This window comes from Narcine bancroftii, chromosome 2, assembly GCF_036971445.1.
Source record: "Narcine bancroftii isolate sNarBan1 chromosome 2, sNarBan1.hap1, whole genome shotgun sequence".
NCBI lineage: Eukaryota > Metazoa > Chordata > Chondrichthyes > Torpediniformes > Narcinidae > Narcine > Narcine bancroftii.
The window spans coordinates 150,923,444-150,949,574 of NC_091470.1; the positions used below are offsets into that span (position 1 = coordinate 150,923,444).

Below are 26,131 nucleotides of genomic sequence, written 5' to 3' on the forward strand. Positions count from 1 at the left end.
GAGAGGTCCGAGAAGTGGGTGGGGTGTTGATTGGTCCACACGAATGGTGGGGCAATGGAAACAGGACAGAAGGAAGACACCAGAGGTGAGGAAACAGTGAAATCTCAGGGATTCATAGGGGTGCAGGAGGTTTAGGAATATATTGGGATGGAAGAGAGGTCTGATGGGAAGAAGACTTGGAGGACTTTGTAGCAGAGGGATGAAAATTTGGGAACTGGGAGCTGAGGCATGTCAGTGAACAAAGGGGTGCTTGCATCTTGTGGTAAATCACTGTTATGCCATGATTGGCTGCTTCTGACTGGACACGCCTCCCGAGACTGATCCTACCATAGTCCCTTTCATGCTTCCCCTTTTTCTTTGCTTCAATCAGTCAATGAGGTTGACGATTGTTCCAGTCTTTAGTTAATAAAAGCTTGATAGTTTCACAACTCCAGCTTTTTGTAATTATTCATGGTACATCTCATCTTTAAGTCTCCTGGACCAAGATTCACCTAGTAAAGTGCTCTTCTCGTCAATCTCCACAAATTCTAGCTCAGTTTCCTGGCTGAACTAAGTGCACCCAGTTTCTGCATTTGTTGACATTCATCAGGTCTTCTTCCAGCAGCCACTCCATGTTAAAATTCTCTTCCCCAGGTCCAATCTCCTCACACACTTGTCTTTCCCTAACTCTCCACCAGTTCTGTCCTCATGTCCATTTCTCAAATGTTCAACTTTCTACAAAGTTGGAGGCTTGTGCCTGTTTATGAGTAAGTTGGGTATGCCTTTCAATGTGTGTGTGTGTGTGTGTGTGTGTGTGTGTGTGTGTGTGTGTGTGTGTGTGTGTGTGTGTGTGTGTGTGTGTGTGTGTGTGTGTGTGTGTGTGTGTGAGTGTGTTGAGCATATGCATGTCGATATCTGTCTGTGTTTTGTGTGTATGGTATATGTGTGTGTGGACAACGGCTCTGTATACGCTAATCTTTGTGAGGTTTTTCAGTTGGTTGTTTATTCAGACTCTTTTGTGTAGTCTTCCAAAGGCGCTATTTGCCTTGGCGAGTCTGTTGTCTATCTCGTTGTCGATCCTTGCATCCGATGAAATGGTGCAGCCGAGATAGGTAAACTGGTTGACCGTTTTGAGTTTTGTATGCCCGATGGAGATGTGGGGGGGCTGATAGTCATGGTGGGGAGCTGGCTGATGGAGGACCTGTTTTCTTCAGGCTGACTTCCAGGTCAAACATTTTGGCAATTTCCGCAAAACAGGACGTCAAGCGCTGAAGAGCTGGCTCTGAATGGGCAACTAAAGCGGCATTGTCTGCAAAGAGTAGTTCAGGGGAGCGACTTCATCCCTAACATCGAAGTACTCGAGATGGCAGAGGCCGACAGCATCAAATCCACACTGCTGAAGATCCAACTGCGTTGGGTAGGTCACGTCTCTAGAATGGAGGACCATCGCCTTCCCAAGATCGTGTTATATGGCGAGCTCTCCACTGGCCACCGTGACAGAGGTGCACCAAAGAAGAGGCACAAGGACTGCCTAAAGAAATCTCTTGGTGCCTGCCACATTGACCACCGCCAGTGGGCTGATATCGCCTCAAACCATGCATCTTGGCGCCTTACAGTTCGGCGGGCAGCAACCTCCTTTGAAGAAGACCGCAGAGCCCACCTCACTGACAAAAGACAAAGGAGGAAAAACCCAACACCCAACCCCAACCAACCAATTTTCCCCTGCAACCGCTGCAACTGTGTCTGCCTGTCCTGCATCGGACTTGTCAGCCACAAACGAGCCTGCAGCTGACATGGACATTTACTCCTCCATAAATCTTCGTCTGTGAAGCCAAGCCAAAGAAGAAGAAAGAATGTGTGTGTGAATGCATGTACATGTGTGCATGTATGTGTGTGTATATGTGTGCATGCATGCTTATGTGTATCTTTGTGTGTGATTATATTTTCTGATTATAAACATGTTTGAAAATATGGGTAAAATGTGTGCATGTGTGAATTTTCTGTGAGATTTAAGTGTGAATATGGATCTCTACACATTTAAGGCATTGGATGTGTGTGTCTTTGTGTATGTTTGTGTACATTTGGGTTTGGAATGTGAGGCACCAGTTAATGACTGTGTTACTTTGGTTCAGTTTATTTTTGCCTGCTATTGTGTCTTCACGCATTTCCCACACTCACTGCCAAATCTGGAAGGACTGCTGCTGTGCCTTTGCAAGTCTATGCACAGTTAAAATTCAGTGGAAATTGCCCAAGGCAGTGAGCTGAAGAACTGGGTGAAATTTCCCAGAAACCGTCCTAGTGCACCCAAGGGTGTCTTCGCTCAGGGGAACATGTCCAACTTTGTGGTTGGATGGGTGAGAATTGAGTTTGATTTCCCATTCCTTATGGATCTTCCTATTCCCCTCAATCTCTCCAGGCCCAAAAGCTTCGATCCTAAATGTCAGAATCAAAATCTATTATCATGAACATGTTTGCTGCAGCAACATGGTGCAAACATTTAGATCAACCACCTGAAAAACATTTAAAAATAATACAAGAAAATGTCAAAGTAAGGCAGCATCTATGGTTCATTGTTCATTTAGGAATCTGGTGGCAGAGGGAATGAAGCCGTCCTTGTGCTCGTCTTTAGGCTCCTGTACCTTTTTCCCCGATGGTAGCAGAGTGAAGAGGCCCTGGCCTGGGTGATGGGGATCTTTGAGGTCCCTGTTTTCTTAAGGCACCGCCTCTTGTAGATGTCCTCGATGGAGTGAGGATTGGTGCCTGTGATTAACAACCCTCTGGTTTATTCTTGTCCTGAGCATTGCCCCCTCCATACCAGCCAGTGATGCAATCAGCCAGAATCTTCTCCACAGTACACCTGGAGAAGTTTTCGAGAGTCTTTAGTGACATTCCGAATCTCCTCAAGCGCTTCACAAAGTATCAAAGTATGGGCACTGGCGGGCCTTCTTCGAGATTGCATCGACATGGAGGCTCCAGGACAGATCCTCAGAAATGTTGACCCCCCACCCCCCCGATGAGGACTGGTTCATGTTTTTCTGACTTCCTCTTGAATGGCACAATCAACTCAGCTTCAGAATGTGAGTTGCTCTCTTGGGCCACAATGATCACCAAATCTGACCAATCCTCTGGAGATTCAGTCAGATCCTTCAACATGGATTGAGGGGAGTGGGGTGTTGGGGCAACGACATTGGGGCATAGAATGGAACAACTTCAAATGGAGCAGGAATGGGGATGAATGCTCATGACTCCTATGACACCGCAACGGTAACCGCTGTAAATATTAGCACGGCCAAATATTCAGTTTCCATGGCTACAGCTGTAAATATTGTAAAAAAAACCATGGTAACACAGGCAGGCACAATTGGAGTCTGCATTTGCTAGCAGGTATGGTTAACTAATCTGGGGTCTCCTTTGAGTTGCATTCCTTCTGGTAGCATGCTTCAGAAACTCTGTCAGAACATACCCTCGCATGGCAGTTTTGATGCCTCATGTTTGAGCAAATCTTACAAACTCTGACAAGTTCGTACAACTGATTGAAGTTAAACATTTAACATACCAATGAGACCTTGAGTGAAAACAAGCTTCAACTTTCCCTTCCTATTGGAACTATAACAGCTTCTAGAATGTTGAGGTACATCACAAGGCTCCTCACAAATAGGACAGGTGTGGGGGGGGGGGGTGGGGGGGCAAGGGGAATGGATCTTGAGCCTGTTGGGGACTGAGCTAACTTGGTGCAAAACTGGAGCAGCAATGCTGAGTACATCCTGTGGTCAGAAACAAGGAACGGCTTCATTCATTGTGGGCACATTTGAAATTGGCTCACTCAGTCGCACAAGAGTTAAAGAAGCCTCCACCATCACTTTGCTGGCATGTGAGATGTGTTAGCACAGATGAAGAGGAGATGGGTCAACAAGATTTCTTTCCTCCTGTTTAAGACCCTGGGGACTGGGAGTAATGATGAGCTCACACGCTGATGCACTCATCTGCCTCTGATCCAGTTTGCACAGCACACACGACACTTGAGATGGGTAATGTTCATTCCACAGTGTTGTCACAGACGGGAGACCATTTGAATATTGGATTTCTTCCTCAGTTTAAAACCCAGCCCCAAGTTTCCTTTAAATCAGTAGTCACTGAGCTGGTTTTCTATCACTTTCAGATGCTGAACATGATACATGGGGAAAGTATTCTGACCTCATCAGAAAGGGATGCTCCGGCTACACCCAGACTTTCGACATGTGCCATTGGTGAGGTCACCTGCTTGAAGTGGAAAGTAAAAAAAAAGAGTCTCCTAAACTCCCTGAAGAAAGTCCAAAGATAATTCTTTGGAGCATGACATATTTCCCATGTTATTACAAGGAGAAACGAGCCCAGGTGTACACTCCGGATAATGAGGGGTTTGCAAATGGATCTGAGATTCACTGATTTAATTGATGAGATCTACCTTTACCAGTAGGCACCAAGTGGGTCAGGCTCCACATGTTCAGGCAGGCCTGGGATAATGAAGGTAGAAGTGCTGAGTGTGATTCAGATTGACGGCTACTTGACCAGAAAGCTCTCCTAACCTTGGAATCAGGCCTGGAATTTACTGAGGGAGACAACTGACTCAACCAGGCTGGGTGTACCTTCAATGAAACTTAATTTGATGCCTGGGTCTGTTCAATTTATCGACATTTCTCTCCATGTTTCTACTGAAGTTGACATAACTGTGCGGCATGCCAGGCTATTTCAGAGTGCAGAGAAGAGTCACTCATGTTGAGCTGGGGCTGGGGCCACATACACATCAACTAGTGAATGACAGCAGGATTCACTTGCCAAAGGTCATCAGTGCATGGGTGGGTTTTTGTGAAACAACTTGATGATTACTCTACAGAGCCTGCAATTTCTCATGCCTGCATTTATTTTTTTTTAACTCAATTGAAGTCTCAAACTGCTACAATGGGATTTGCACTTGCTTTCTTTACATTATTTGGATTAAATAACCAGTAAACTAATGGCTTAACCACTCGGCTACAACGGCCAAATGTTTCCCTTCTACCTTTTCTCTTTCAACTCACTCTCAGGAGGTTGGCTCGACTGTTACCAATCATTCTCATCATCTTTGTGGCTTCTAAAATGTGATGAGCTCTCCTTTTCCCTATAAGATTCATGAGTTAACTCTGATGGGTGATATAAAATCCATTCCTGTCCACGGAGTAATCTGTTTTCCTTTTGTTTCCTGCAGCTTTCTATCTCCCCTCCCCTCCACAGTTCCTTATTATATATCGAGACCACAACAATGAAGTGGACATTCAGCCCAGCTTCCTCCCTGTCGAGTTCCCACAGACTTCTGGTGCTTTCTCCATTGCCACCAGTCCCCAGCTAACCCCAAAACCTGACATGGTCTTTGGTTCCTCCTGGAAGTTAGTTCCACAACCTCACAACTCTGTGTGAAGCAGTTCCGCCCATCCCCCAACCCACTCTCTTGTAGTCAGTGAACATCCGAACATGTTGTCATCAATTGTAGCCCAGCCAGTCTCAAGTGGTTTTTTGAATCTCCATTTTAAGATGGTTTTGAGGTAATACAGTGTTAATATCGTGCCACAGAGGGAATAGGGTTAGAGTTGGAGATGATTTTAGGAGGACCAGGAGAAACCACCCTCCACTACACATCAACAACTCTATAGTAATTCTTAAAGTTTGATAGCTGTAAGCCCCCTTGTTTGTACCATTCTGTTAATTTATCTAGTGCTACCTCCTGGCACCTCCTGGACTACATCCTGGTGCGAGAAAGTGACAAACGAGATGTGCTCCACACCAGGGTCATGCCTAGCGCGGAATGCCACACTGACCACCGGCTGGTTCGCTGCAAGCTCAACCTTCACTTCAAGCCAAAGCCCAGGAACAATAAAGCCCCCAGAAAGAGGTTCAATGTTGGAAACCTGCAGTCAGACGAAGCGAGAGGAAACTTCCAGGCAAACCTCAAAGCAAAGCTCGACGATGCAACCCGCCTCACGGACCCGTCCCCTGAAACCCTCTGGGATCAGTTGAAGACTACCATACTGCAATCCACTGAAGAGGTACTGGGCTTCTCCTCCAGGAAAAACAAGGACTGGTTTGACGAAAACAGCCAGGAAATCCAGGAGCTGCTGGCAAAGAAGCGAGCTGCCCACCAGGCTCACCTTACAAAGCCGTCCTGTCCAGAGAAGAAACAAGCCTTCCGTCGCGCATGCAGCCATCTTCTGCGCAAACTCCGGGAGATCCAAAATGAGTGGTGGACTAGCCTCGCCAAACGAACCCAGCTCAGCGCGGACATTGGCGACTTCAGGGGTTTCTACGAGGCTCTAAAGGCTGTGTACGGCCACTCACCCCAAGTCCAAAGCCCGCTGCGCAGCTCAGACGGCAAAGTCCTCCTCAGCGACAAGATCTCCATCCTCAACCGATGGTCAGAACACTTCCAATCTCTTTTCAGTGCCAACCGCTCAGTCCAAGATTCCGCCCTGCTCCAGCTCCCTCAACAGCCCCTAAGGCTAGAGCTGGATGAGGTTCCCACCCTGGATGAGACATATAAGGCAATCGAACAACTGAAAAGTGGCAAAGCAGCAGGTATGGATGGAATCCCCCCAGAAGTCTGGAAGGCTGGCGGCAAAACTCTGCATGTCAAACTGCATGAGTTTTTCAAGCTTTGTTGGGACCAAGGTAAACTGCCTCAGGATCTTCGTGATGCCACCATCATCACCCTGTACAAAAACAAAGGCGAGAAATCAGACTGCTCAAACTACAGGGGAATCACGTTGCTCTCCATTGCAGGCAAAATCTTCGCTAAGATTCTACTAAATAGAATAATACCTAGTGTCGCCGAGAATATTCTCCCAGAATCACAGTGCGGCTTTCGCGCAAACAGAGGAACTACTGACATGGTCTTTGCCCTCAGACAGCTCCAAGAAAAGTGCAGAGAACAAAACAAAGGACTCTACATCACCTTTGTTGACCTCACCAAAGCCTTCGACACCGTGAGCAGGAAAGGGCTTTGGCAAATACTAGAGCGCATCGGATGTCCCCCAAAGTTCCTCAACATGATTATCCAACTGCACGAAAACCAACAAGGTCGGGTCAGATACAGCAATGAGCTCTCTGAACCCTTCTCCATTAACAATGGCGTGAAGCAAGGCTGTGTTCTCGCACCAACCCTCTTTTCAATCTTCTTCAGCATGATGCTGAACCAAGCCATGAAAGACCCCAACAATGAAGACGCTGTTTACATCCGGTACCGCACGGATGGCAGTCTCTTCAATCTGAGGCGCCTGCAAGCTCACACCAAGACACAAGAGAAACTTGTCCGTGAACTACTCTTTGCAGACGATGCCGCTTTAGTTGCCCATTCAGAGCCAGCTCTTCAGCGCTTGACGTCCTGCTTTGCGGAAACTGCCAAAATGTTTGGCCTGGAAGTCAGCCTGAAGAAAACTGAGGTCCTCCATCAGCCAGCTCCCCACCATGACTACCAGCCCCCCCACATCTCCATCGGGCACACAAAACTCAAAACGGTCAACCAGTTTACCTATCTCGGCTGCACCATTTCATCAGATGCAAGGATCGACAATGAGATAGACAACAGACTCGCCAAGGCAAATAGCGCCTTTGGAAGACTACACAAAAGAGTCTGGAAAAACAACCAACTGAAAAACCTCACAAAGATAAGCGTATACAGAACCGTTGTCATACCCACACTCCTGTTCGGCTCTGAATCATGGGTCCTCTACCGGCACCACCTACGGCTCCTAGAACGCTTCCACCAGCGTTGTCTCCGCTCCATCCTCAACATCCATTGGAGCGCTTACATCCCTAACGTCGAAGTACTCGAGATTGCAGAGGTCGACAGCATCGAGTCCACGCTGCTGAAGATCCAGCTGCGCTGGATGGGCCACGTCTCCAGAATGGAGGACCATCGCCTTCCCAAGATCGTGTTATATGGCGAGCTCTCCACTGGCCACCGAGACAGAGGTGCACCAAAGAAAAGGTACAAGGACTGCCTAAAGAAATCTCTTGGTGCCTGCCACATTGACCACCGCCAGTGGGCTGATAACGCCTCAAACCGTGCATCTTGGCGCCTCACAGTTTGGCGGGCAGCAACCTCCTTTGAAGAAGACCGCAGAGCCCGCCTCACTGACAAAAGGCAAAGGAGGAAAAACCCAACACCCAACCCCAACCAACCAATTTTACCCTGCAACCGCTGCAATCGTGTCTGCCTGTCCCGCATCGGACTTGTCAGCCACAAACGAGCCTGCAGCTGACGTGGACTTTTTACCCCCTCCATAAATCTTCGTCCTCAGTTTCCCCCCTTTTCATAAGAATTTTCTTTAGCTCCTTGAAGAATTTCTCTGTTAGGTGAATTGGTAATGATTGAAATAGGTATTGTATCCTTGGGAAGATGTTCATTTTAATACAGTTTATCCTTCCTATCAATGTTAGTGGTAAGTCTTTCCAATGTTCTAAGTCGTTTTGTAATTTTCTTCATTAATGACTGATAATTTAGTTTGTATAGATGGCCGAAATTATTATCTACTTGTATACCTAGGTATCGAATTGTTTGTGTTTGCCATCTAAATGGTGATTCTTTCTTAAACTTTGTGAAATCCGCATTATTATAGAGCAGCACAATTAAGATACCTATCAGATTTTTATCACACAAGGGAAAAACCAGATTGGACCAGATTAGAGCTAGATAAAATAGGGGAGAAGATACCTGAACATATACTATATAAGTGGGATGAAAAGTTGATGCAACATAGGAATTCACCAGCATTGCACCATCTGCTCAACATTTGGAAGAAGATTCACATAGAAAGGAATAAAATAAATTATCAACTACCAAAATTAATATTGACACAAAATCAACTAATCCCTTTCACAATAGATAACCTTTCCTTTAGAGAATGGGAAAGAAAAGGGATCAAAAGAATCGAAAATTGTTTTTCGGGAAATAAATTATTATTTTTTGAAGAAATGAAGGACAAATATAGTATAACTCACGATACAATGTTTGCACACCACCAACTGAAAACCTACTTGAAGGACAAATTGGGCAACAGTCTGAGGTTACCAGAAGGAAGCAATTTTGAATATGTGATTACAGACACAATGATAATTTAAAAATTTATAACAAACATGTACATCAAACTGCAAGAAAAGGAGAACGAGGAAACAAGCTGTAAACCTAAACAAAATTGGGAACAAGATCTAAACATAAAGATAAAGAATGAAACATGGGAAAAGCTATGCTCCGGAACTATGAGAAATACAATAAACACGAGGTTACGCATGATACAATATAATTGGTTACACAGGCTATACACCACATCCCAAAAGTTAAATAAATGGGACCCAATAGTATCAGATAGATGTTTTCGCTGTAAGAAGGAAACGGGAACAACAGTACATGCAATTTGGGCATATAAGAAAGTGGAAAAGTTTTGGAAAGATCTAAACCAGGTATTAAATAAAATCACAAAAAGCAACATACCAAAAAACCCAGAGATCTTCCTTCTAAGTAATGTAAGAAATAAAGAACTTGGCCTCGATTTGGATGGAGCACAAAAAAGATTTATTATGATAGACCTAGCTGTAGCAAAAAAATGTATTATGTCAACCTGGAAATTAGAAGATAACCTGAGAATACAGCAATGGTACATAGAAATAAATAAATGCATTCCATTGGAAAAAATAACATATAATTTAAGAAATAACATCAGAACATTAGAACAAATATGGCAACCATACATGAAACACAATAGAGAAATCCTACCACGGACCTCCACCACCTAAAATGACAGAAGGAGAAAACAACGAAATGAACTGACCCAGTATGTAAAAGTAAAAGACACAAATTTCTTGTTTATTTTTATTAAGTGACGACATTGTTCAACGGGTTTAAAAGTACAATATAGATTGAACTTTGAATAAATGGGGAGGGGGGTGAGGGATGGAGGGAAGAGGGGGGAAAAAGGGGAGAAAATTACACTATATATTCAAGAGAAAAATGTCTGTATGTATTTTGGTCAGTATGATTCATAGTGTGAAAAATAAAAATTTTAAAAAACCCAACTCTGTAGTAGAGTGGAGAGCACCATATTCATTGGAGTTCACTTAACTAGTGACCTATTGTGGACACTCAACACAATCACTGGAGTCTCCCTTCCCCACCCCTCCCCCCCATTGAAGTGATCTACCAGGATTGTTGTCTGAAGAGAGCATGCATATTCACCCCTTCCACGCTTCACACAGCATCTTTCAGCTGCTCCCATCAGGGAAAAGATACAGGAGTATCAGAGCCAGCACCACCAGGCTGAGGAACAGCTTCTTCCCACGGGCAGTAAGAATATTGAAAGACCAAAGGAACTGCTCACACTAACCATCCGAGATTCTCATATTCATAAAACAATATTTATTTTTATAGATGAAATACTTGTCCTGCGTATGTCTTGTTTGTCTGTATGCATGTTAACGTCTGGTTTTTCTACCGAGGACCAGAGAATGCTGTTTCATTGGATTGTACTGGTACAATCAGATGGCAATAAACTTGACTACACAATCTCTGCAGATGATTGCAGGTTACAGGGAATGTCATTGAGCTTTGTCACATTCACAGCTGCCAGTTCACCCAGTGCCTCGGAGCAGCAACAAATGGAATACAATGTTAAGTTCCTAATCAAGGGTTTTGTACTTCCAGAATTGGGCTTATTGTTCAGCCACTGAGAGATGAAGAGGGAGAAGAGCTGTTAGCCTTGCTGAGACTGGGGCAGAGTAAAGTGGTGATCGTGGGACAGGACCAAACCAACATTGCAAGAAAGCTGTGAGTTCATATTTCACCAAAGTGAAGTATACTTCAATAAAAATTACCATGACGGCTGCTGGAAAGTTTTAAAACCCATCTGATTTATTCAGGTGCTTCGTGAAAAGTGTGCCTGAATCCACCTGGCACACTTAGTACTCCCACAATCTTGTTGATTTGGAATAGCTCTGAAAAGACTGGGGTGGGCAAAGAAATGCATATACAACATTGCAGCACAGTCCAGGCCCTTCATCCCACAATGTTGTGCTGACCCACTGATGCCTCCCAAATAAAAACTAAACCCTCCCTACCTCATAACTCTCTATTTTTCTTTTGTACATGTTGCTGTCTAAGAGTTCCTTAAATGCCCATAATGTTCCAACCTCCAACACCACCCCTGGCAATGCATTCCAGACACCCACAACTCTCTGTGTCAAAAACTTGCCCCTAATGTCACTGCTTCGCTTTGTTCAGATGTCCTCTGGTACTCCCGCCCTGTCTACCTTATCTTTGCCTCTCATAATCTTGTCAACCTCTATTTAGTCACCTCTCATTCTTCTTTGCTCTAAAGAGAAAAGTCCCAGCTCTGCTAATCTGGCCTCATAAGATTTACTTTCCAATCTAGGCAATATCCTGATAAATCTCCTCTGCACTTTCTCTATAGCTTCCACATCCTTCCTGTATTGAGGTGACCAGAAAAGAACACCATATTCTAAGGGTGATCTCACCAGAGATTTATAGAGCTGCAACATTACCTCATGACTCCTGAACTCAATCTCCCGATTAATGAAGTCCAGCTTACTATATGCCTTCTTAACTATCCTATCAACTTGCACAGTGACCTTGTGTGATCATTTATGAACCTTGGCACCAAAAACAAAAAAATAGGCATCTTCTTTTAGCCAGTCACAGAGGTAGTTGGTAACAAACTTTTCTGATCCCTGATTTGCTCAGAATTAGATCAAGGAAGTTTGGAGCGCAGTACATTTGCAGCTTGCATCTCGGTTCCCCAATGTCGAATCCTCACGAGTGAGCCTAAAATTTAACTGTTGGCAGGCTGTTCAACTCAATAGGCATCAGAGATCAGCTCTCTGCTGTCCACAGGCTAGAAATGCAGATTCTCTTTGCAGTGGGCTCACAGGAGCAAACCCTCAATCATGCTGAGTGGAGTGGCTCCCTATCCCCTGGAACCTTGCACTCATTTCACCCCCGCCATGCATCCTAATATGCCCCAAGTCCTCACCCATCATCCTGCGTCCACAGTTCAGACTCTGGCAAGGCCTTGGGTACAAGATTCTCCTGTGTATTCAGTGCTCTTTTATGCCTCCCCAATCCAATAACTCCCAGAACTGTTCAATTCGCCAAGACCTTTGGCCTCTTTGGCAAGAGGTTTTTTGCAAGTTTATTAATGGCAGTTTACCAACTGCCTTGGCCCTGGCTTTGGGGCTCTCCCCCACGCTCATCCCCTTCCACACTTTGGGAAAACTCTACCTCAATAGATGCAGGGGTGGCTTGGTGTTAAATTGCATTGGTAATGTTCCTGTGAAGTGCCTGGCACTGTATAAATGGAGGTTTCTGCTGCTAGCCTCAGGCGGAGATGATAGTGCACAAGGTTAACTCAGCACGGGTTGGAATTGGAAGCTGCCTAGAGAGTCCCCAGGCATTGCATTGGGGGGGGGTTTGCGTCTGCCTAGAGAGCCATGGACGTCCCCAAGGCAATTCTACTGTTTCTTGTTTGCTGCAGAAGCTGCTGATGTCAGCAGAACCAATCAACTATAAATTATTCATCTGGCTGTGTTAGCTATCCTTCCCTCCCTCACCCTGATGGTCCGTCCCAGTGAGACTCAGAGTGTTGTCTCTGCGGAGCGATCGTCCCAGGGCCTGGCGGCGTTCTGCTAGCTCGGAATGGAATGAACAATCCGCTGCCTGATGGATTGAGGCTGGCAACCATCCAAACCCACACCAGACTATTCTGAATGTTAGCTGATTAACAGAGCATTCTTTGTGCTGAAAGGGCAAACCACAAACCCATCTCACATCTGCAAGAAAATACGAGCCCCAGCTGGCAAGAGTTTCGACGATTACAACTGCACGAAGAAGTGAAGATTGTAGTTTGTGGTGGGGATGGCTGCAAATGGAGCCGTGTGCAGCCCCACTTTGGGGGGGGGGCGAGGGGTGGGCAAGGGAGGGCTGCCCCATCTCACGGTTCCCTCAAATTAAGTGTCACTCGCAAAAAACTGCTGCCCTCTACAGTCAAACATTTTGTTTTCATTCAGACTTTGCCGAATGACTGACTTTTAAAAAACCTCCCATCAAATTGCCCTTACCACTCAGGCAATGCTCATATGATGCGTTATGGCTCGCCCTGCCGTTGACCAGCCTGGCTGCTCATTTCTGGAACTTTTACCAATTAATTTTCAAGCTTTCAAGGCTCACCCCAAGGATGCGTGCTTAGCCCACTGCTCAACTCATAATACACCATGACTGTGTGGCCAGGCAGAATTCCAATGCCATCTACAAGTTTGCCAATGACACCACAGTTGTCGGCAGAATCGCAAACTGCAATGAGAAAGCGTACAGAAGGGAGATAGATCATCTCGTTGAATGGTGTAACGACAATAACCTTGCACTCATTGTTAGCAAAACCAAGGAGATGATTCAGCAGGGAGTCAGGGGAACAGTCTTCACTGAGTGCTCAGTAGGGGAGAGGGTCAAGAACTTCAAAGTCAACATCTCCGAGGATCTGTCCTGGAGCCTCCATGTTGATGCAATAACAAAGAAGGCTCGCCAACGGCTATACTTTGTGAGGTGTCTGAGGAGATTTAGTATGTCACCAAAGACTCACATAAACTTCAACAGGTGTACCGTGGAGAACATTCTGGTTGCATCACTACCTGGTATGGAGGTGCCAACTGAGAACAAACTCCAGAGGGTTGTTAACTTGGCCTGCAACATCACAGGCACCAGTGTTTACTCCATCGAGGACATCTACATGAGGAGGTATCTTTAAAAAACAGCATCTATCCTCAAAGGACCCCGCACCATCCAGGCCATGTTTACCATCGGGAAAAAGATACAGGAGCCTGAAGACGAGCACTCAACGGCACAAGGACAGCTTCTTCCCCACTGCTGTCAGACTCCTGAATGAACAATGAACCACAGACACTGCCTCACTTTGACTTTTTCTTGTACTAGTTTTATCTATTTTGTCAGGTCATTTATATTAATGTTTGCACTATAATGCTGCCACAAAACATGACAATAAATTCTGATTCTGATAAGTCACACTGTAACTACCCCACAGCGTAAATCGATGATTGCAACTGAGGGATTGGCCTTTGGAATGGCCTGAAAGTGCAGGAATTTCTGACATTCTGCCAACTGGACCTCACGATCCAACACCAACAGTGGGGAAGGCAGTTAGAATCGCTGCGGCTATGATTACTGACATCTCCTCCAACATGCTTTGGTTTAGTAGTCACTGAGGACACTGACCCCATCACTGCCAAGGTGTCTGGGTCAGTACACCCTGTTGGCAGGTTAATTGATATCAGGAAGAGCATCATAGCCAAGTCTGGTGCCATCTCCATTAATCATCAAACAGCTGTCTTTGGGAGGAGGGGTGTCAGATAATTATTAGGGGGCATTAACACTGCCTGAGGCCATGAACATCCTGCCAGAGGGCATTATCACCCTGCCAGGAGACATGAACACTCTGTAGGAGCATAAACACCCTATCATGATCTCCCTTTGAGGAGTTAGCCTTGACTCAATGGGTCTCAGTCTTGCCGTGAGTCCAAGTCCTATCCCAGGATTTGAGCCCATTACTTGGGCTGTCCTTCCTAGTGCACAGTCAAAAGGGTGCTACACTTTCGTGATTGCAGTCTGTTGAATGGAGCCAGTCAACGGGGCTTTGCCAACCTCAGAGCAAGGATGACATCAGAAGTACCTCAGAGAGTTTAAATTGCTGTGAGGCGTTGTCAGAGACACCAGTGGTGGTGTGCCGGCGTCCTGATTGAGACCAACTAATACCCTTCACATTGATCAAACCTACAATCTTCAGAAATAAAGTAGTAACTGTTTAAAAGACACACCATTCCAAGCAGTACACGTGGAGAGAAAAACACAGAGACTGTGACAATAAACTTTAATCAATCAGAACATTGGAACAAGCAATCTGTGTTGCTTTTGAGTCAGAGGGTACCTTGCCTTATCTTTGGGTCACTGAGGGTGAGGGTGAGAGCCTGCACTATTTGGGGCACAGGAGAGTGCTCCGCTGCTCCATGAGGACCATGTGCTGTCACTGGGTGAAGCCAAGGCATAGAGGACAGCTCCTGTGTGCCTTCCTGTGGCTAACTCAAATACAACATCAATAGATGACTTGTGATGACAGGAAAATGTGGTTCTGTTTGTAATATTTAAAATATAAAAGAAAAACAAAGATTTTGGCCATTAAGTTTCAAAGTGCTTTTCATCATCAGCAAAGTTAACATTAGAACCTGACCCCTGAGTTTGCTCTTACCCTGCTGGTCTCTGATTAGCGGTACCACTGCACACTGTTACCCCTGACATCCTCATGCCTGGGATGAAGGTGATTGATAGGCAGCAGAACTGAGTGGTCACTAAGCCAGAAGCCTCATGCTGCTCTCAAAGACCTGCCGGAGCCGGGCCAACATCAACAGAAGCCTTGTCCTCTGGGGAACTGAGGAGAAGAAACTGCTTTAATTGGTGTGCTAATGGCAACCGGTGAACTCGTTGGGCTGGGTGGACTTTTACTTACACTGTCATCTCCTTTGTCATTTAATCACACCTAACTTCCATCCTTTCTCAAATTTCCTCTCATATGTTCATTACTCGAACCATCTCACTTGCCTCCTATCCTGACTGCAGTACTTTCCAGCCCTTTCATGCCAGTTCTGAAGGAAGGCAGTTTATCCACCACATTAACCATTTCTTCTTACTTTCCAGAGACCACCACTTTCAGCATTTTTTGATTTGTATTTCTGACTTAGAATATCTGTCATCCTAGTGTTTTTGTTTTGAGGTTGGCAGCTAGTTGACTGCAGGAGAAATCATGATCAGGGATGATCCTGCTCTCACACCGTACTCTGTGCAGGTGACTAACAGCAAATCCTTGAAGAATGTCCACCTGTACAAGCACCTTTCAGAAGTCAGCATTATGAAAATGGTACAGATGGTGTAGATCAGACTTGTTCCTCCTTGAATGTGCAGAGTGATCATCCTAAGGCTTTCGTATGCAATTTATTTAGTAGATAAAATAATTCCTCAGTTGTGGCAGTCCAGAACCAGTGGCATGATCACGGGCTCTTTGGAATGTTATTCGGGAAGTACTTCTCCACACAAATATCTGGACTGAGCCTTGAAGACTTTTGTCAGTGAGGGTACTGAAGGCTGGAATACAGATCAGCCGTATTCTAGTGAAACCTGTTCGAAGGGCTGAGTGGCCTACTTCTGAACACAAGCCCTTCCTCAAAGGGGTTAATTTCTTGGTCTCCTTCTAGCTCTGCACGATAGAAAATAAGCCTCAGGCACTATTAACGTGACCATCAACTAACCATGCTTTCTTGGTCTCTGATGCTGGCTTTGTGGGCAACCAAAAGGGGCATGTGAGTGCAAATTTTGCCCGTTTCTTTTCCTTTGAGGCTGCTGGTAATCTGATGAAGAGGAGCATCAGGGGAGATGAAACCATAACTCAAGCCTGAGAATTATTCATAGGAACGGCTTGGACCCTGAGTGCCAATATATTGTCCCAAATTATCACAACATTTAATACAATAAATCTCATATCAACAAATAGGTCATTTATTTTAATCAGCACTAAATATAAAAAGACAAAACAAAGATAATGAAATTGGTCTGTCAACAAATGAAGCATACCAAGTGAAGCCATATCTCATGTGTAGAGGTCTTAAATATCTCCAGAAATGGCCAAGATTATTAGGTCCAGAGGAAGAGGTTGGTGGGGGAAAACCATAGCTGCAGATGCTATAATCCCGACCCAAACCCAGAGTTCACTATTTTTCCTGATGGGTGCTGACCGACCCGCTAAGTTCCTTCAGCTTCCCAATGGCTGGTCGAGGGACTGCTGACCTCTGTTGGGGTGGGGGTAAGGGTGAAGACTATGAATTGGAAAGCTAGGTTGCAAGGCCAAACACTGATTATAAATGGGGAGACATTTGGAAGAACTGGCTAAGGAAAACACCCTGATCAAAGGGTGCTGGAGGAAGCTGAAGGAAGGAGGGAAGCTTTAAAAATGTAAATGTAAAAGTTGAGGCTGAGGAAGCAAGTCACTCAAGAAGGCACTATGGCAACATTCTGCCACATGACATGTTTTATAGATCCGTCGCGATCATTGCTGAATTTAAGATAGATTCCATATGCTGGAAATCTGGAGCAACGCACAATATCATGGAGGAACTCAGCAGGTCAGCCAGTGTCAGTTAATGCAGAACAATAGATGGTCAGTGCTTCAGGCCATAACCCTTCATCAGAAATTATAAGTGCTGCACCCAGATCAGTCCTAAATCTCTGCCTTGTTTTCTTCACTCTATTCCAGTACTAATCACAGAGCACTAATGGCATAGGGATTACTTAAGGTGGTATGTGAGTGGAAAGAAAAAATTTGAAAACCACTGCTTTATACGCTAAGACAACCTGGAGCCTTTTTCATTATTGTGTTTGCACCAACTTTTTGAGCTTTCTCAATCATTTGCGCTCTCCCCTTAACCCTACACATCTATCTAGTGAAGGGCTGGATACAATAAAGATGGCAGGGGTTCCACAGATGAGGAAATCACAGCAGAGGTTGCTTCTGTCCTCAGCTGCTGCCTGCTGTCTGCTGGACGACAGTCAGGAGCCATGTGATTTTGATCTACCTTGCTTGAGCCAATGAAACAAATGAGTCCCTGGCAAACAGACCATCTGAAAGTGTTCCCTGGGCATAATCCAGGCTCCGAAGCTGCTGTACAACAATACCGAATCACTAGGGAGGCTGAATATGAGGAGTGTTAAACAGACCACTTTAAAGAGATTTTTAAACCTCTTTGACAGTTTAAAAGAAAACGATTGCTTAATCTTTCTTCTATCATCTTTGACTCACAAGCACCAAATTCTCGATGAGACAGAAAGTCTTTCTCATCACCAACTGCGGTTAAAGCATTTGTGGGGCTTTTGGGACTAAATGGGAAGTGAAAATTTTGAAAGGTATGGTTTATCAACTGGAGATTTGAACAGATTACATATTATAGAATGCATTCAACAAAATACTCACAACACTTGCTCTGGTACAATTCTACTCCAAAGTGACACCTCAGCAAACCACAGGGACTTTTCTTTCTCTGCTCTTGCTCCCAATTTTCGAGCAGAGTATTTTTGGACAGGGTATTTACTGTGGTTTAGCACATTCCCTTTCACTTCTCAAAACTGGACTCAACCCTGATCCACAATAATGGATTGAGAACCTCTGCCTGATGTGGGAGTTCAACATGAACTAGTGCTCCAGGGTGTCATTGCAAGTGACGTTGTGTGGGAGGAAGTGTGTGGAGAAAAGAAAAGTCACAAGTTGAAGGATCTTCCTGGAAAATCAAAGGGGTGGGGGAGGCAAAAGTAATATAATGATGTTGCTACTAAAACGTCTAAGGCACGCAGCAGCTCAGCAGCTTGGTTACTTGCTGGGCACTTTGTGTGGCTCCTTTCTGACACCCCGTCTGCTTGGTTTTGGTGGTAAAACATTCAGAAGCATGAAAGCGGGTGGGAGGGTGCGATCCAGGAAAGGAGGACTCGTCACATCCTTCACCATGATCACATATTCACCTGAAATCAGAGTTACACAGGTTTGAAATGTTTTCATTTGAACTGTTTCCCTGAATTCAAGCACTTGAGCCCTTGTGCCTGTGTCCCAGTCATGAGTGGTTTTATGCAAGCAGTCCCATGTTTTGCTGCTGAGTCCTGTCCCTATTTGGAAGGTTTCAGTAACCAAACGGCATGGTTAGCATAGCAGTTAGCACAACACCATTACAGCGCAAGCAACCCGGGTTCGAATCTGCCGCTGACTCACTGTAAGGAGTTTGTACATTCTCCCCATGTCTGCATGGGTTTCCTCTGGGTGCTCCAGTTTCCTCCCACATTTCAAATACACATGGGGTTCATAGGTTAATTGGTGACGTGGGTGTATTTGGGCGGCATTGGCTCATGGGTCTATTGGGCCAAACAGATCCCATCATCATTTTTCCAGACTGCAAAGCTACAATATCCCAGGTTTAGAGAGAAAAGTCGATCATCAGTCAACCGCTAATCTCTCTCATGTGACCTGTGCAGTGATGTTAGAATGAGTACGGCCTTTTCATTGGAAAAAAGGAGACCGTTCAACCTCATAGGCCCAGTCCTCCTCTCAATTCATCCGCCCCCCCCCCCGCCTTTCCATTACTCAGTATCTGCTCTCCCTCAAACAAAATTAAAATCCCTTGCCAGCATAGTTGGAAGAGCAAGGACGTGGGTTGGTCAGTGAAGTGTTATTACTGCCTGCTTTCCTGTATCCTGCAGGAGTTGACAGTTTCTTGGGGGAGCAGGAATGTCTCCAAATGAAGCATAATATTAATCTTGGGATGAATCAGACAAATCACAGCGTGTGTGTTCCTGCGTAGTGAAAATATTTATACAGCTGAAACAAAATTGTAAAAAGTTGTGTTATCTTTGTCCTTGGTCATACAATACAGGGAAAGAGGAAAATGGAGATTACAAGCAAGCAGCAGGCCAGACTGGAAGAATCTTGCATCTCTCTGGCATTTTTCATGACCTCATGACATCCCACAAACTTTTACTGCCAATGGGTTACTTTTGAATTGTAGTGCCCATTGCGCAAGTAGATTTGCACCCAAATCAAGCTGACATTAATATCAGATAATCTGTTTATGTGATGTCCTTCAGATCAGTGACACAGGGACATCAACATCCAATGGAGTGGCATTGCAGGAGCTTGGCTGAAAACAGCAGGTCCGACAGTATGGTACTCAGCATTGCACTCTGAATGTCAGTCAGGTTTTTTGCCGAAGTCTCTGAAATGAGACTTGAACAGACAACATACAATTCAGGGACCTGACAGCAATGAGACTTTGGCCTGAACATGTAAAACTAATTTGAGTCTTTATAACCTATGCATTGTGGGCTGAAAGCTTCAAAGTACATGGTGTCGAGTTGGGCAATGTAGACGCACATTGGACGCACATTCATTCAGCCTGTTGTTCTCAGAGACTTTAATGACATTTAGCATTGAGATTGACATTGCACAACGCAACAGGTGGGCCAGTGTAGTTTTAAAAAGAAGAGGTTATTTAATAACCCTAAACCACAGGGGTTGTTTTATTGTTACGATAACAAGGAAACTATGCAGGGCCTCAGAACTGGGATGCTGACATGCTCAAACTTGACCACAGATTAGGTTTTGCTGTTCACTGTGATTATCTTCACAGTTTCATGTTGACAGCCAAGGCAGCTTTTTACATTCTGTAAAACTAATCACCCTCTGACCAATGCCAGCTCGGAGGTTGCCAGATATACTGGATTAGAAATATTAAAGTGTCAAGTTAAACGTGCAACAACTATGAACTGAACAACAATGACCTGTATTACAACACTGACATTTTGTTGGCTGTGAAAAAATCGAGCTCAGAATGTCCCAAATGCTTCACAGCAAATGAAACACTTCTCAAGCGTGGTTGTTGCTGAAGTATTTGGTGAAGCAAGAAAGTCAATATGCACCAGCATCCTCTCAAAAAATCATTAATGAGTTAATGATTGGATAATATTTTTTTTAATGGAAAAGGTTTGGGGGACTTTCTGAAGATGTGAAAGACACAATATAAAAGCAAGTATTTCTTTTTAAATTTTAAATTCAGACATACAGCACGGCAACAGGCCTTTTTGGCCCAGGAGCCCAGGCCACCCAAATGACCTACAAACCCTGGTGCATTTTAAAAGGTAGGAGGAAACCAGGGACCTTGGATGAAATGGGGAGAATGTACAAACTCCTTACGGATAACACTGGATTCGCACCACAGTCACAATCACTGTCTTTTTGATACACATGGTAATATATCTTGGAGAAAAAAGGTACTAGAATCTGGAACAAAACTCAACATGGTGTTGGAAAACAAAAAGAATTTGTTGATGTTTTGGTTGAAACCCTGCATTTGGACTGTTGTGGGAAAGAGAAAGAAGAAAGGTGGATAGTGTGTGGAAGCACAGAGACGAACAGGTAGGTGATAAATGGAACCAGAAGAGGTGGGGAACTCATGAGCAGATGGTATCAGAGAGGAGAGGAGGGGAGGTATGGAAAAGGCGAACAAAGGGATAGAGCCCCTGGGTTGACAGGTGATAGTAGGGTGGGGGGACGGGTGTGGGTTACCTGAAACTAGAAAATACACTGTTCATGCAATTGTGTGGTCAGCTACCCAAGAAGAATATGAGATGTTGTTCTTTAGATTTATGTTTGATCCCACTGTGACAGTGGAAAAAGCTGAAGATGGACAGGTCGATGTAAGAAAGGGAAAGGGAGTTACAGTCAGAAGTTCAAATTTGCAGATATAGCAGAGAAGGAATTGGGAAGAAGTGCCACAGTAGGTGTGGAACAACACCAACAAAAGGATAGGCGTAGCCAGGGCCCACGTTTGATATGTACAAGTTCCCACTCCATGGTTTAAATCTTCACCTAGCTGGGGAGCAGAGGCCCCGTCACTTCTAAGGGTGGGACACCTGGTCTGGGAGGAATATGTTTTGGGATTGATCGCACTCCTGATCTGCAGGATGATGTCGATCATACGTGCCACCTTGTCTTACCTAATCTCACAGACCGCACATCTGTGCCACTCTGTTCCTTCTTCGATTTTCCGCCTAGTTTGATACTAACATCAGATCTGAAACAAAAAAAAAAACAATTGAATGGCTGGTCAGCATTGTTTCATCTCATTGATTTTTATCCTCCCACCTGGTTCTTGAAGGTCCAGTAAAATTTAATGGTTCCTGGACAAGTGGCCATTCTTAATGTATAGGGCAAATAGGATTGAATAGGTCAAAGGTTCCTTTTAAAGTCACATATTAATAATTAAAAATGTAACATATATGATGTACTTCAACACTTGCCTGCCGTAAGGCAGACAAAGAGTCACCATTAGTATTACCCGGTGCCCCAGTATGAAAGAGAAGCAAGAGTCCCTTCCACAGCTTCTGCAGCCACATTGTACCTTGATACCTTGATGAAAAGCTCAAACCTGAAATATGGTTATACATCTTTATCTTTGCTATATAAAGTACACTGTTTGACAAGCTGAGTTTCTCCAGCATTGTGTTTTTATTTTCAATTACAGTGTCTGCAAACGTTCATGTTTTACTCACTTTGGATCCATGTGACTTAGTCTTCTGGACCAGCATATCATTTCAGACCTAGCTAAATGTTTTATTAAAGTATACTACATACACTGCCATTCCCTCATCAAACATCTATGTCACTTCTCAAAAAAAAACAATCAAAACATTCCCAGTACAAAGCCATGCTTAACAGCCCTAATAACATTTTGCTTTACCAAGTGTGAATATGTTCTGTCCCTTAAAATCTTCAATAATTCTCCTATCACAAATAAAGATTTAAGTCTATAATTTGCTGTCATGTCTCTATTGCCCTCTTAAAAATAATGTTGGTGACACAGGAGGGACTATTGATGTTAGAAAAGAAACAATCTGCTGGAGGAACTGAACAGGTGAAGCAGCACGAGGGAGAAGAAGAATGGTTAATGTTTCGGATCTTAAACCATTTAGATTGAGAACACAGAGGTAGGGGAAGAGCCAATATAAGAGGACACGGTGGGAGGGGTTGGCCAGGGACCAGCTATGGATTGCTGTCGATGAGAGGGATCATTTTTGAACATTGGTTGATGACAAAGTTCTTAGTTGACTTGAAAAAAAAATTAAGGTGGCTAAGTCCCTGTGGCCTGCTGGAGAAGGGAGGGTAAAGGATGATGGACATATGGGAAGTCGGAAGCAGTTGATTGGCAGATGCCAGACAAAGGGGGAAGAGAAGCAAGAGAAATAAAAGGGGGTCAGGTGGAGGAAGATGTGTCACATAGAGATGGCTGGTGAGTGGCGCTGGTTAAGTGGAAACAAGGGCTGCCCGTGCTGGAATCTGGTAAGTGCAGAGGATGTTAGGAGAGAGGCGAAGGACAAAATGGAGCAGATAGAACTGAAAGTGGAAGGGAGGAAGGGGAAGCAGAAGGAAATCCTGGAAGTGGAAAATGGAACCAGAAAGGGGAGGGGGATAGGAATGTGTGAGCGGTGGGTGGAGGTATGTGGGAAAGGGGACAATAATGAGGGAGGACATGGGGAAGAACAGAAGTAGCTTGGAAGAAGAGAGAGGGAACCTGTTACATGAAACTGGAAAATTCAAAGTTTATACCATTATACCTGGCAGAATATGACGTTCCTAACTACATCTTCTAAACACTCGCCCATGGCTAAAGAGGAGACAAAGATCTTGATCTAGGCCCTGGCAATCTCCTCCCTTGCTTCCACAGTATTCTGGGATAGATTTGATTAAGCCTTAAAGGCTTAACCACCTTAATGTGTTTTCAAGAAAACTCAAAACTCTTATCAACCAATGTTGAAAATTGATTCCTGCTTGAGACTACTATTCATCAAATAGGTCACAGTGTAATGATAAATGTACATCACACTAAGTGCATTCATCCAGAATACGGTCAAACATCCTCGTATCATTCTGATTCCAGCACTATTGTCTCTACCACACATTCTCTGGGACATTTTATAAACTGAAACTAAGCCACAATCATTTGTAGGTGAGGATTATTTTAATTTCAATGAATGTGCAGTTAAACCAGCATGAAAGTGTATGGACAAATATTTTTGCATCCTTCAGGGATTATATTAGACTACTTGCAGCAGAGGGAACATCATGTGGTGTGTTGCTCTCTATCAGATGATTGGTACATGGCTAGGAGCATGTTTTAGAGATGGCAATTGATTTAATTTATTAAGGAGAGAACAATCAATGAGTGTGTGGTGAATTTTGGCTGCTGTGAGGTATAAGGGAATAATTCAATCACAGAATTTCAAAGACACCATGAATCAAAAAAAGGAAAATCAGAAGTGCGCATCTGGGACGTAATGCTGAGCAATGATATCCTTGTAAAAACTGCAGCTGACATTTCTTACTGAATTATTTAAAAGAAAATTTCATCCCTCCACTCCTAATTGGTTTCCTCATCATAACCCCACGATGGTAATCTGTGTATTTTAACTATTTACCATTGACATTATGCTTGGGAAACGAAGGCCTATGACACATATCAGGGACTGGTTCGACTGGTATTAAAACTCTCCTGCAGGTTATCCAGGCACTCTCTTTGAGAGTGAATTGAGATTAAACCTATTCTTGCTCTCACATGGGCTCAGAACATACTGGGTCATAAAGCCCTAAAGTGTTGGCAATCTTGCCTGGGTTGGGTGATCTGAATGTATTTTTTTTTTGCGTGTATGCAAAAACATGTGCAGTGAAGAAAGTAGCAAATTAAGAATTTATTCTTCCTAAAGGTGAGTGCATTTGGGATGTTGAAATATATAGACTCTCAGGTCTGAACCCCACCCACTTTGAACTCTTCCATTTCTGGTTTTAACAAAGGTGATGACTTGGAATGGAGGTGCAGGGTTTGGGACACTTATTTAAATACTAAGTGGTGGAATAATTCAGCTCATGATTAAATGGTGGGGCAGTCTCAATGGGATGAATAGCCTAATTCTGCCCCTGCCTTAGGGTCTTATGGTCAAACTCAGTCTTTCAGGTTTCTTTTCTTTTCCTGTTTAGAAATGCTGCCAAATAAATATTCTCTCATCATTAAACAGCTTTTCCTGGAATTATGTGCTCATTCCTTGGGCCACTCTCACAGGTGAGTTCTCATCCCCTTACCCTTTCCTTGTGTGTCTAGGTATGCCTTTTGGTAAGAAAAGAAACTCCTGTTTGCTACATTGCGATTTGGTTGACAGCATCTTGTTTTGACAAAAGATTTCACCAGACAAACTATAAAGTGAATTTATTGGATAAGCTATTAAACAAGCAGAAATATAATGCATATGTTGTAATCAACCTTGGATTTTACACTAGGTGTTGACAAAACTAATGCAAAAAACACTGCTGCCTGGAATTTTATTCGGACTCAGTAATTGTCAGGTTCTTTTGAAACTGCAGACAAAATTCTCACCTGTTTTGCCAATGGCAATTGATACTGACATTTCCTGTTAATCTAATTAGCATAAACCAGAATGTGAAATATAAAGTTCAAGCTTAGTTTTTAAGCCATCAAAACCATTGTTTATCATCACCAGTTGGTGAAGATGAAAGCTCTTCAAAGGAGGTAGGGAATGAGGGTTATAGGGACCTGGCACAGAATTGACAAGGTTTGAGGCAGCCACATTCGGATTGAATAGCAGGGCATGTTTGAGGGCATAGTGGCCTACTTCTGCTCCTTTCTTTAAATGTTCTTATCTTCAACTTTGTAACACACTCCAATGTCATTAAACTCCACTCAGAGTTCTGGAGAGGAAATATCTGAAATACAGTGAAACTTCCGGAATCTGGCACCTATGGGGATTGGTAGATGCTGGATAAATAAATTTTCTAGTTGCTTGAGACTGCCTTTTGCATGATAGTGAACTGACCACTAGGGGCACCAATTTTAAACTTTCAGATTTTTAACCTTTTTTTTGCTGGTTGCTTGAGGCGGATTTTACTGTAATACCTAAAACACCAGAAATGTGACTTTGAATCCCTTTGTGTTTAAAATTTGGGCAAAAATATTACACCATTTTGAAGAAACACAATAGATGTTATAAATGCGGAATACATTATCAGCCCGTTCTACACTCACAGAATTTGATGAAAGGCTCAAGCCCGAAACATTGGTTATGTATCTTTAACTTTGCTACATAATGTACACTGTTTGACCAGATGTGTTTCTCCAGCATTGTGTTTTTACTTCAATCATGGTGTCTGCAGACTTTTGTCTTAGACTAACGACTATCTGAAAAACCTCCTTTAGTTTTATCAGGCTGCTGGACAATAGCAGGTTTCTTTTTGACTCTCTCTCTCTGTAAAACTATTCCCTCTAAGTGCTCTTTTTCCATCACATGGAACCTCGCAGTATTTATCCTTGGGCTGCAGAAATGCTGCGATCAATGCAAGGTGACAGGTGCCTGAAGAGGTCCCGGTCTCGGTGGCATTAACACCCTTGTAGATTGCCATTTGTGCATTGAGGAGCACCCCAA

The 26,131-nt window shown here is 44.0% G+C and overlaps 2 protein-coding genes across 6 annotated transcripts in view; one reads left to right on the forward strand and one right to left on the reverse strand.

Moving 5' to 3' along the window:
* The window catches only part of LOC138754370 (uncharacterized), a 107,114-nt gene extending 96,171 nt beyond the window's left edge, over positions 1 to 10,943 (forward strand). Inside the window, exon 4 of the transcript XR_011351713.1 lies at positions 10,685 to 10,943. The gene's annotated coding sequence lies outside the window, so the exon portion shown is untranslated. The remainder of the gene's footprint in view (positions 1 to 10,684) is intronic.
* The window catches only part of LOC138754369 (MORN repeat-containing protein 1-like), a 260,124-nt gene that overhangs the window by 4,628 nt on the left and 229,365 nt on the right, over positions 1 to 26,131 (reverse strand). For 3 of the 5 annotated variants that reach the window (XM_069918562.1, XM_069918559.1, XM_069918558.1), the window contains 2 exons: positions 21,641 to 21,717; positions 16,594 to 18,619 (listed from right to left, as the gene is read on the reverse strand). In XM_069918562.1, the coding sequence (XP_069774663.1) occupies positions 18,471 to 18,619; positions 21,641 to 21,717 (226 nt within the window). In that variant the 3' untranslated portion in view covers positions 16,594 to 18,470. Of the gene's footprint in view, positions 1 to 9,741; positions 9,777 to 16,593; positions 18,620 to 21,640; positions 21,718 to 26,131 lie in introns of those variants that run through there. The other 2 variants (XM_069918560.1, XM_069918561.1) reach the window with 2 other exon arrangements.